At 48.6% G+C, this 12,748-nt stretch overlaps 1 protein-coding gene across 1 annotated transcript in view; it reads right to left on the reverse strand.

Moving 5' to 3' along the window:
* The window catches only part of SIPA1L3 (signal induced proliferation associated 1 like 3), a gene marked incomplete at both ends in the record, with an annotated part of 125,267 nt that overhangs the window by 43,928 nt on the left and 68,591 nt on the right, over window positions 1-12,748 (reverse strand). Inside the window, 3 exons of the mRNA XM_080704170.1 lie at window positions 1,567-1,694; window positions 9,380-9,517; window positions 12,029-12,280. Coding sequence (XP_080560296.1) covers window positions 1,567-1,694; window positions 9,380-9,517; window positions 12,029-12,280 — 518 coding nt within the window. The remainder of the gene's footprint in view (window positions 1-1,566; window positions 1,695-9,379; window positions 9,518-12,028; window positions 12,281-12,748) is intronic.

The raw sequence follows: 12,748 nt of genomic DNA on the forward strand, positions 1-12,748 counted from the left end.
TTTTTTTATACTTTATTTGGAAACAGGGTCTCACTAAGTGGCTGAGAGCCTCGCTAAGTAGTTGAGGCTGCTTTCGAACCTATGCGATTTTCCTGTCTCAGCCTCCCAAGTGTTGAGATTACAAGCTTGTGCTACCATGCTTGGCTATTTTATTTTATTTTTTGAAACAATCGCTGAGTTGTGAAGGGCCTTGTTAAGTACTTAGCCTAGGCTGCTTACAAACCGCGATCCTTCAGTCTCTGCTTCCCAAATGCTGGGATTACAAGCGTGCGCCACCACGCCCAGCTCTAATTTTTATCTTAGAAAAGGGTTTTACTGAGTTGCTGAGGCTGGTCTCAAACTTGCAACCATCCCTGACTACTAAGTACTGGGATTATAGGTGTGTGCTACAAGGGACTGGCAAAATCACTCTTTTTTGTATGTGGTGCTGGAGATGAACCCAGGGGTAGTCTACCTTTGAGCTACACCCCCAGCTCTATATTATTCTTTTACTTGGAAAGAGGATCTCACTAAGTCTCAGAGGGCCTCACAAGTTGCTGAGGCTGACCAAGAATCTGCAATCGTCCTGTCTCAGCCTCCTAAATACTGGGATTATAAGCGTGCACCACCACGCCTGGCTAACCTGAAATCCTTCCATCTTAGCTTTCCTATGATTATAGGTGTGGACTACCATGCCTGGCAAAATCATCCTTTTGTTATTATTATTTTTTTGGCAGTACTGGGGATTGAACCCAGAGCCTCATGAATACTAGGCAATCACTTTGCCATTGAACTACATCTCTAGTCCCAGATTGGGACTGTGTGCATGTGTGTGTGTACATGGGTGCGTGTGCGTGTGTGTTTTGAAACTGGGTTTTGCTATGTTGTTGAGTCTTTTTATGTGCTGAGGCTGTCCTGGAACCTGTGATCCTCCTGTCTCAGTGTCCTAAGTACTGGGATTATAGGTTTGCACCACCATGCCAGGCTCCCTTCTATCTTTTTATTATTATTATTATTATTATTATTATTATTATTATTATTATTATTATTTTCCTTTTTTTTGGAGGTACTGGGGTTCCTGGAAGCCCTTCTACCTCCGGGCTACACTCCCAGACCTATTTTTACATTTTTATTTGGAAACAGGGTCTCCTAAGCCAGCACAAGTGGCTGGCTTCGAACTTGCGCGATCCTCCTGTCTCTGCCTCCCAAGCGCGGGGATTACAAGCGTGAGCCACCACGCCCGGCTCTTCTTCTTCTTCTTTTTTTTTTAAATGGTACCGGAGATGGAACCCAGGCACATTCTACCTCTGAGCTACACCCTCAGCGCTATTTTTTATTCTTTATTTTGAAGCAGGGTCTCACTGAGTTGTAAAGGGCCTAAGTAGCTGAGGCTGCATGTGAACCGCGATCCTGTCTCAGCCTCCCAAATGCTGGGATTACAAGTGTGTGCCATCAGCCCCGCCCATCTCTTTTGTGTGGCTCTCAAGCTTACTTTTGTGTTTTCTCTATCACTGACAGGAAGGAAGTATTCCCTGTTAACCTATGAGTAAGAGAACCTGTCAGGAGAGCTCCCAGGGGAAGCTATACCTGGCTTCTGGCGCTCCATGGTGCTTTCCTGGCTGGTCAAGCCACCTGAAGAAGAGTCGCCGCTGGACATCCCATCGTGGCTGAAGTGGGGATCAAACGACAGCAGTGGGTGCGGGGCGGTTGCGTACCTGTGGGAAGCAAGGGGACGCAAGTACAGGGTGAGGGCCAGCTGGTCACAGCCATCTAAGTGTCTCTTGCCAGTGAGACTGAAGCACATGGAAGGCCCTGTCATGGCTTGGGGAGGCTGCTGTTAACTGTTAGCAGAGGCTTGCCTGGGAAGCTGGCCGGGGAGGTGGCGGCAGGTCGCTCCAGGAAGGAGGGTGCAGAGCAGCCTGGCGCTCCTCGGGGGTCCTGTTTCTCAGTTGTGGAGTGGGACGAGCTATCTGGCCTTGTCAATGGCTCCAGCCCCAGGCCTACCTCAGGCTCCCTTTCTCAGAGGGAGAAGGGCAGGTAAGGGAATCCGTGGATACAGGAGGAATAGAGCTGGGCAGGCGGGGTCTTGTATCTTACCACCACCCCTTGCCAAGCCAGGTGCAGTCACGTCCCAGCCCCGAGCCTCAGTTTCCCTAGTTATGAAGGGGTGATGATGGTAGGCCCTTCCTTTCAGTGCTTGGCCGGGGCTGATGCGACACATGGAGCTGTGATGACGGGCCCACAAGGTAGAACTCTCTGTGTGCCTCTGCTGTTGGGGAAGGCACTGCAGGGAGGTTGTGGAGTGGGCAAAAGCCAAGCTCCCCCTGACAGACATGCTCCTACAGGCTGGCCTCACACACCCAAAGGCAGGGCAGGCCCTCAGGGAAGTGATGGCAGAGGGTTCTCCCTGGATCCTCATGTGCCCGCAGTAATCTCCATGCCATGGGGCGACTCTTGTAGACACCTCCCAAGGTCCAATCCACCTCTGATCATAGCCAGCTGTGGGAGGAGTTCTTCTCTACTACCTGAGTTATTTTTTATTTTTTTGTGATACTGGGGGTGAAACCGAGGGGCAGTCTACCTTTGAGCTACACTCCCAGCCCTATATTTTATTCTTTATTTTGAAAGAAGGTCTCACTAAGTTGCCAAAGGCCTCACTAAGTAGCTGAGGCTGTATATGAACCCAGATTCTCTTAAGTACTGGGATTACAAGCATGGGCCCCCACGCCCAGCTCTGCCTGGGGTTTTTTCAGGGACAGGTGTGGACCCAGTTTTGGCTGAGACAGGAGAGTTATTAAGGCTGGCTTTCCACATGCAAGCATAGGCAGACATTCATTCAGCTTTCCCAAAAGTGACTATCGAATTCTGAGTGTCAAAGAGCAATGTCAGTGGAGGCCGACACGAGCCAGAAGGGCGGGGAAAGCTGCGTCCCTGGGCCTGCTCTCTGCGCCGTCCTCCTTGGTAAGAGAATTCCAGCTGCATTTGGGAAGCGTCACGATTGGCCAACAGACTACACTTCCCAGGCTCCCTCTGCGTGTTGTCAATGGGATAAAAGTGAAGCATGTGACTTCCAGCTTGGAAACCTCTTCAGAAGTGTGGTCTGGGTGCCTCTGCCCCGTCATTCCATAAGGCTATGGCTCGAGCAGCAACCACGGACCAAGCGCAACAGGCCAAGGGACGGACACACTGAGGAGGAGGAACCAGGTCCCTTGGAGATGGGGGACGAAATAAACTCTCTCTGCTGAACTGCTGTTTTCTGTGTTAAGTTCCTAAACCTAATCCTGATTGACTGACCATCTCTAGCTGTCTTTTTTTTTTTTTTTTTTTTTTTTTTTTGAGTGTGTGGTACTGGGGATGGATACCAGGGGTGCTCTACCACTGAGCGACAACCCCCCCAGCCCCTTTGGTATTTAATTTTGGGACAGGGTCTTGCTAAATTGCCAAGGCTGGCCTTGAATCTGCAATACTCCTGCATCAGCCTCTGGAATGACGATGTGCATGACTGTACCCAGCTAGCTGAATATATTTTATCAAGCTTCATCCCTCTGCTACTGACCCAATCAAGACCACCTCTACTGTATCCAGAAGTGTCATTCTCTTACTAACAAGACTCCGTATTAGCTCCATGCAAATGGACCGACCTACACTGACCATGCTGCATGTGTTCCACTCGGGCCCATTTCTATCGTTGCCAGTTCTGGTTACACTGACTGAAAACCAGAGCATCTCCTCCTCTCACTAGGCACACACAGCTCTGGGCAAACACCCCTGGAGGAAGAGGACATCCAATGGCCGTCTTCCATTTCCTCTGAGACATCTTAGAGGAATGACTCTAGCTTTTCCTGGAAGATGAAATCACTTCTGAGACGCAGGATTTGGGGTTTGGGCAAGGGACTAACTAGCTGCAGTTTCACGTGTCATCAGGCAGTAGCTGAATGTGCTGACCCTGAGGAGGCCAAGGTCAGCAGGGCCACAGAGGACAGAACCAAGACAGGAGTCGTGGGTAAGAGAGGGCTCCGGCTGCCCGCTCAGTTTCCTATCTCCCCTGACGGGGAATTCCTGGGTGGCTGGGCAGGAAGGATGGACAGATGATACACCACTGCTGGCTGCCACCACAACAGCCATCACCTTCCCTGTCCCTGTTGGTGCAGCCCGGATTCTGCTCTGGTGGCCATCCCTCTGTCAGCTTAAAAGGCAGTCACAGAGCTGGGCGTGGGGCTGCACTCCCGTAATCGTAGCACTTGGGAGGCTGAGACGGAGGATTGCAGGTTCATGGCCAGACGCAGCAACTTAGTGAGCCCATCCTTGCTTCAGAATAAGAAATAAAATAAGCTAGGTGTAGTGGCACATGCCTGTAATCCCTATATTTTGGAGGCTGAGGCAGGAGGATGGCAGGTATGAGGACAGTCTCAGCAATATAGGGAGATCTTCAGCAACTAAGGGAGATCCTGCTTCTTTGTTTTTATTTTTATTTATTTATTTTTTGCACTATTAGGGATGGAACTCAGGGGCATTATACCTCTAAGCTATAGTCCAGCCCCCCCTTTTTTTGTACTGGGGATTGAACCTAGGGGCATTCTACCTCTGAGCTACATCCCCAGCCCTATTTTTTATTCTTTATTTTGAAATAGGGTCTCACTAAGTTGCAAAGGGCCTCACTAAGTAGCTGAGGCTGTCCACAAACTGTGATCCTCCGGTCTCAGCCTCCCAAATGCTGGGATTACAAGTGTATGCCACCATGCCCAGCTTCCCAGCCCTATTTTTAAATTCTTTTTATTTCAAAACAGAATCTTGCTAAGTTGCAGAGGGCCTCATTAAGTAGCTGAGGCTGGCCGTGAACCTTCAATCTTCCTGCCTCAGCCTCTCACGTACTGGGATTACAAGCATACACCATCATGCCTGGCTGAGACCCTACTTCAAAAAAGAAAAAAATAGGCTGGGTGTGGTGGCACAGGCTTGTAATCCTAGTGCTTGGTTAGGCTGAGACAGGAGGATCATACAGGTTCAAAGTTTCCAAATAAAGTATAAAATAGGTCTGGGAGTATAGCCTGGAGGTAGAAAAGCCCCTAGGTTCCACCCCCAGTACCACACACACACACAAAAAAAAAAAAAAAAAAAAAAAAAAGAAGGAAAGAAAGAAAGAAAGAAAAAAGGAAAGAAAGAAAGAGGACTAGGGGCATAGCAGAAATAAAATAGGTAGGGCTGGGGTATAGCTAGAAGGTAGAATGCCCCAGGGTTCAATCCTAGTTACACACACACACACACACACACACACACGCAGTCATAGGGGTCCAATGTGAGCTTGCCAGGAGGTCAGTTCAGATGTGGGCAAGTGAGCCAGTTCCTTCATTCTTAAAAAAAAAAAAAAAAAAAAAAAAAAATTGAGCTGGGTATGGTGAGTACATGCTTGTAAATTCAGTCCTTGGGAGGCTGAGGCCGGAGTATCATAGGTTGGAGGACAGCCTCAGCAAGTAGTAAGACTGTCATCAACTTAGCAAGACCCTCTTTCAAATTAAAAAAGAATAAAATAGTAAGCCGGACGTGGTGGTGGCGCATGCTTGTAATCTCAGTATTTGGGAGGCTGAGACCGGAGGATCGGAGTTTGCTGACAGCCTCAGCTAGTTAGTGAGGCCATCTGCAGCTTAGTGAGATTCTGTTTCAAAATAAAGAAAAAAAAAAAAAAAAGAGCAGGGGGTGTAGCTCGGAGGTTGAATGTCCCTGGGTTCCATCCCTAGACCCGCAAAAATAAAATAAAATAAAATAGTGCTGAGGGTGTATTTTGGAGGTAGAATGTCCCTGAGTTCCATCCCCAGAAACACACACACACACACACACACACACACACACACACACACACACACACACACCCTGAACTTCTCACCTAGATAAAAGCTAACTGTAAATGGATCAAGGACTTTTAGAAGAAAACAGGAGAAAATTTTTAGGACCCAGGACTAAACAAGAGTTCTTAGATAAAACTGAAAACATGATTCATGAATGGAAAAAGAATGGATGTTTCACTGTATCAAAATTAAGAAGTTTTAAATTTTAACCCTGGTAAATGAGTAGCTGTGAGGAAGTCTATAAAGAAGGTGAAGAGCAAAAGCATGGGAGAAAATACTTGCAAATCACGTCTCTGACAAAGGACGTGCATGGAGAACAGAAAAAGACTGAACACTGACAAGCACTGAATCCAATTGGAAAACGGGCAAGAGACACACACAGACATTTCACTGCGGAGGCTATACAGTTGGCAACTGAGCACATGAAAAGCTGCTCAGCATCATTAGCTATCAGAGAGATGCAAATTCAAGGCACAGTGAGATATCACTACATCCCCATCCGCATAGCTAAAATGAAAAATAGTGACACCACCAAATGGAGGCGAGAGTGTGGAGAAGCCGGATCACTCATATGCCGCTAGCGGGAGCGTAAATGGACTTACCATATGGTAAGCAATTGTACTCTTGGGCATTTATCCCAGAGAGATGAAAATTTATTTCCTAGAGAAACTTGTATGCCTGTGTTTAAACGTTCATAGCATGAATATGTCTAAGAGCCCAAATCCAGAAACCACCCAAATGCCTTCCAATGGCTAAGTGTTTAAACTGGTCCATCCACACCATGAGCTGCAACTCAAAATAATAAAGAATTCATTAAAGCCCATGGGACTCGGATGAACCTCAAGGACATTACAATTGGTGAAAAAGACAATCTCAAAAGACATGTAGCTGGGCGTGGTGGTATATACTTGTAATCCCAGTACGTTGGAGGCTAAGACAGGAGGATCACAGGTTTGTGGTCAGCCTCAGCAATGTAGTGAGGCTTTCAGTAATCTAGTGAAATTGTTTCCAAACAAAACATAAAAAAAGCTGGGGGTGTAGCTCAGAGGTATATCGCCCCTGGGTATAATTCCCAGTAACTTCCCCAAACACAAAAAGGAAAGAAAATAAAAAGAAAAAGAGTGAAAAGAAAAGAAAGGGTTAGCTGTTTTTTGTGGTACATACCTATAATCCCAGTTCTTGGGAGGCTGAGACAGCAGGATTTTTTGTCTAGCTTATTTAGTCCCCCGCCCCCCCCCCCCCACTGATACTAGGGATGGAACTCAGGGGCATTCTACCTCTGAGCTAAACCCCCAGCCCTATTTTTTATTCTTTGATTTTTGAAACAGGTCTCACTGAGTTGCAAAGGGCCTCACTAAGTAGTAGCTGAGCCTGTCTACAAACCACAATCCTCCTGTTTCAGCCTCCCAAATGCTGGGATTACAAGCATGTGCCACCATGCCCGGCTTTCCCATTTTATACTTTATTTTACTTACTTATTTCTTTTGTGGTACTGGGGATGAAACCCAGGGGCATTCTACCTCCAAGCTACACCCCCGGCCCTATTTTTTACTCTTTACTTTTGAAACAGGGTCTCACTGAGTTGCTGAGGGTCTAAGGAGCTGAGGCTGGCCGAGAACCTGTTCTCCTCCTATTTCAGCATCCCAAGTGCTGGGATTACAAGTGTGTGCCACGCTTGGATCAGAGTCTCACTACCTGCTGAGGCTGTCCTTGAACCAGTGATCCTTCTGTCTCAGCTTCCCAGGTACTAGGATTACAGGTGTGAGCCACCATGCCCAGCACATACAAGATTCTCCTGCTGTGCTCCGCACGTAACATCTGCTGGTTTGAGTCTGTGGCCTGCACTCCGTCTGGAATGACCTCCCTCTCTGTGTCACACTCCTACTAATCTCTCCAGGTTCTGCTCAAAGGCCTCTCCTCCCAGCAGCCAGCCTGGGCCTCCTGGCCAGGCTTGCTCCCTCCCTGCTGGAGTGTCCAATAAGATGGCACCAGAGTCAGCAGCAGGATGCAGGGTCCCTGGTACTGAGTGTTTCAAACATTTCTGGCACCTGGCACGGAAGGATTCTGTGCATACACTGAATGAAAGTTGAACAATGACCACTAGGAAATGAAATGGGTATGTCTACCCAATTTTACAACAGTGGCTTAGAATCTAATGATGGTGCACGGCGACAGCTCTCAAAGTCAGCAGCGCCAGCACAGTGCACTCTACCACAGACCTAACAGGTCAGAAGCTTGGGGTGTGGCTCAGTCATTTGTACTTAACCAGTCCTCCTCTGGGTGACTGGAGACCGAGACCTTCTGCTTTGGCAGACTGATCTGGTCTAAAAGCAGGCAGTTTATTTAAAGAGACCTACCCGTTCCGTCCTCTCGCCAGCTGCACATGGATCTGCGGTGGGAACGTGAGGACTGACAGACAAGCTCCTAGATGGTACATTCTCTGAATCTGTCCTCTCGTGTGCATGCACGCTATTAACTGGGCTAAGAGAACATAACGCTCAAGCCCATGGTCAGGAAACTCTGGGGGCTGAGAAGCAGAGCGGCAGTGCCTCCCTCCATGCTGGGGAGGCTGGGAAGGAAGGCTTCCAGCCAGCATCATGGGCGCCCAGGCTGGGTGGTGAGTGGGGAGGACTTCCAGGCTGAGGAGGAACTTGAGCGAGGCTCTGAAATGCAGGCAGCCCAACTAGGGACCTGGAAGTGCCCAGTGCGCTGGCCTCGGAGGTGCCAAGCTGACCACAGTGAGGGAGGCTGTTCTGGGGGACTTTGGGAGCTGGGAGAGGGTTTAGATAGGTAAGGCCAGGTGCACAAAGGGCGCTAAGGCTGCTGAGTGCAGGCTGGGGCAAGGAGGTGAGACGAAGGCTGGGAGTACAGAGGTGGCCAGAGCAGCAGGGAAGGGAGGGGGCAGCACAGAAGCGTCAGCAGGCTACAGGGAGGACCACAGGGGAGGAAGGACCGAGGGCACCAGAGCTGAAGGTGACTGGGAAAAGCTCGGTGCAGCCAGATCCTGCAGGGCCCAAGTGCTAAGTTCTAGGGGTTGGATTTATCCTGACTATACCGGGGACACACAGAAGGTTTGGGAACCTCTCAGGCTGCCAAGTAAGGGATGGCCTCCTGTCTCAGTCTCCCAGGTACTGGAATTACAGGTGTGCACCACCACGCCTGGCCTTGGGGAGGGGTGTAAGGGAGAGACCTGAAATCTAACAGATCATGATAACCAGATGATGCTGATGGCCTGGGCTAAGGAGAGCTTGTTGGAAAGAGGTGGACGATCATGCTGGATGGAGGACAGTCTTGCTCAAACAAGCAATACAAGTGTCAAGAAAATGGCAACCATAAATCCGCTGCAAGGAAAACTAACAGTGAGAACGGCAAGTCCTGCGTAACCCAACTAGGCCCAACTCTAGATCTCAATGTGAGACACAGCTGACCCCCTACGAGTCTCCTGCTGACCTTCCGAGGTCCAGAAGCAAGTAAAATTGGTGAGGGGTACATTCCTGGAGAGGGAGTCACACCTTTCATCAGATTCCTTAATTGGAGAAGCAGGAAGAGACTCTGACCTTTCTGGGGATGGCTTGTATCTTGTGTAGGTGGCTGAGCCAGGGGTGGAGAAGCTCCCAGAAGGCTGCCGGTAGGGAGGGACTCTGTCGGCCCCTGCTGGTGACGCTGTGTAAGGGGTTTCTGGGAAGCTGACGGGCCTAAAGTGAGACAAGAGAGGAAGGGGACAGGAGTGAATGGCAGGATACTCTTCCCCTCAAGAGGATAGTCAGACAAGCCTTTCTCTCAGACTCAGCCATATCCCTCCACCAGTCCTTGGATGGTGAGACGGGAGCTGAGTACAGGGTGGTAGAAAGCCTGGACACTCAGGCCTGGCAGAGATGTTCCTCTGCAAAAAAAAAAAAAAGTCTTCATTTTTGGAATTTTTTTTTTTTTTTTTGAGGTGCTGGGGAATCAACCTTAGGGCCTCACACATGCTGCGCAAGCATTCTACCAGTGAACAACATCCCCAATGATTTTTTTTTTTTTTTTTTTTTGGTGCTAGGGATTGAACTCGGAGGTGTTCTAACTCCAAGCAACATCCCTATCCTTATTTTTTAAATTTTGAAACAGGGTCTTGCTAAGTTGCTGAGGCTGGCCTTGAACCTGCAATCCTGTTGTCTCAGCCTCCCAAGTACTAGTAACATAGGCATGTGCTACAGTGCCTGGCTCCTCTTTATCCGTTATTTATTTATTTATTTATTTATTTATTTATTTATTTATTTTGTGGTACTGGGGATTGAACCCAGTGACACTTAACCTCTGAGCTATATCTCAGCCTCCTTTTATTCTTTTACTTTGAAACAGTCTCACTAAGTAGCTGAAGCCAGCCACGTACCTGTGATCTTCCTGTCTCAGCCTCCCAAGTACTGGCATTACATGTATGTGTCACTAGGCCTGACTTTTATCCTTTAATATATAATATATTCAAAAGAGCACCTGTAAGTTAAATATCATTATTATCAAACAAACTCTCTGAGTCTATCACCCAACACAAGGACTAGAGAGAAGGCAGCAATGGCCACCTGTGGGCTCCTCCCCTTCCTGCTTCCCTAAGAAGTCACTGTTTGGAATTTTGTGCTTATTAGAAATCTACGGTAAAGCCGGGCATGGTAGCGCACGCTTGTAATCCCCGTGCTTGGGAGGCAGAGACAGGAGGATCACGTAGGTTTGAAGCCAGCCGCGTGCGCTGGCTTAGGAGACCCTGTTTCCAAATAAAAATGTAAAAATAGGTCTGGGAGTGTAGCCCAGAGGTAGAAGGGCTTCCAGGAACCCCAGTACCACCAAAAAAAAAAAAAAAAAAAAAAAGAAATCTACTGTTAGCCGGGCGTGGGGGCGCACGATTGTAATCCCAGCGCTTCGGAGGCTGAGACAGGAGGATCGCACGGGTTCGAAGCCAGCCTCAGCTATTTAGTGAGGCTTTTAGCAACTTAGTGAGACCCTGTTTCCAAATAAAATATAAAAAAGGTCTGGGAGTATGGCCCAGGGTTGAAAGCCTCTGGGTTCCACCCTCAGTACCACCAAAAAAAAAAAAAAAAAAAAAAAAAAAAAATTTACTGTTAAAAAATAGGTTTTTAAGCTGGGCGTGGTGGTTCACGCTCGTAATCCCAGCATTTGGGAGACTGACACAGGAGGATTGTGGTTCGCGGACAGCCTCAGCTACTTAGTGAGGCCCTCTGCAACTTAGTGAGACCCTGTTTCAATATAAAAAATAAAAAACAGGGCAGTGGGTGTAGCTCAGAGGTCAAATGCCCCTGGGTTCCATCCCCAGACCTGCAAAAAAAAAAAAAAAAAAAAAAAAAAAAAAAAAATTTACTTGGAAGGCTAGTGTGGTGGTGCATGTCTGTAATCCCAGTACTTGGAAGGCTGAGATAGAAGGATCACAGGTTTAAGGCCAGCCTCCAACTTAGTGAGACCCTGTTTAAAAATAAAAAAACTAGCCGGGGTTGGTGGCGCACGCTTATAATCCCCGCACTTGGGAAGCTGAGACAGGAGGATCACACAGGTTCGAAGCCAGCCTCAGCTACTTAGGCTCTCAGCAACTTAGTGAGACCCTGTTTCCAAATAAAATATAAAATAGGTCTGGGAGTATAGCCTGGAGGTAGAAAGCCTCAGGGTTCCACCCCCAGTACCACCCCCCAAAAAAATAATAAAAAAAAATAATAAAAAACAAGCCGAGTATGGTGGCACACACCTATAATCCCAGTCCCTGTGAGGCTGAGACATGAGGATCTAAGGTTTGAGGACAGTCTCAGTAAGTATGAGACTCATCAACCAAGACTTTTTATTTAAAAAAAAAAAGCCAGGCGTGGTGGCGCACGCTTGTAATCTCAGTACTTGGAGGATCGCAGGTTCACGGCCAGCCTCAGCCTACTTAGTGAGGCCCTGTTTCAAAATAAGGAAAAGAAAAGAAAACAGGGTTGGAGGTGTAGCTTGGAGATAGAATGCCCTTCAGTTCAACCCCCAGTACCGTAAAAAAAAAAAAAGTATTTGGAATGGTGGGCTTCCAACCTTACATGGGGCTCTGCCCCTGGCCCTGGTCCCAGAGAAAGCTGAAGTGCAAGGAGGGCAGAGGGAGACAGCAGGGTAGGAAGGAAGGTGGAAAGACAGAGGTGAGGAGGAGGGTGAAGCAGGTGGGAGAGGGGCACGGGTAGCTCCTTGGCCGTCCTTACCTCTTGCTGTGCAATGGCTGAGACTCACGGAAGGGGACCATGGGGTTGTGCTTCGGGGGCCGGCTCAGGGACTGCGCGTGGCCGGGGGTGGCTGGAGGGGCCCACTTGGAGGCCGGCAGGGAGTTGTGAGACGCCGGCCCGCTCCACTGCCAGGGAGCGTTGCTGCGGTAGGGGGGCCGGCCCCCGGTGGTGATGCTCTCCGGTTCGGTCTTGGGCTCCGAGGTATTCATGTCATAGGTCTCTGGCCAGCCCCTGAGAAGAACAATTTCATTACTCAGAAGGCCCTGGCTCAGCACGTGTGCCTGCTGCGTGGAGTGACCTGCCGCCTCCCTTACGTGGGCCTAGGTTTTCCTGGCCAAATCCAAACCATGGATGGCTTTTTTTTTTTTTTTTTTTTTGCAGGTCTGGGGATGGAACCCAGGCACATTTGACCTTCAAGCTACACCCTCTGCCTTATTTTTTTATTCTTTATTTTGAAACAGGGTCTCACTAAGTTGTGGAGGGCCTAAGTAGCTGAGGCTGTCCATGAACCCCAATCCTCCTGTTTCAGCCTCCCAAATGCTAGGATTACAAGCGTGCGCCACCACGCCCGGCTCATGATGGCCTATTTTAAATGGCCAAGTGGCAGACTTTAAATTAGGGTCTGAGACAGGTGTGGTGGAACATGCTTGTAATTCTAGTACTTGGGAGACTGAGATAGGAGGATCATAGATTTGAGAA

This window comes from Muscardinus avellanarius (genome assembly GCF_963383645.1).
Source record: "Muscardinus avellanarius genome assembly, chromosome: 10".
NCBI lineage: Eukaryota > Metazoa > Chordata > Mammalia > Rodentia > Gliridae > Muscardinus > Muscardinus avellanarius.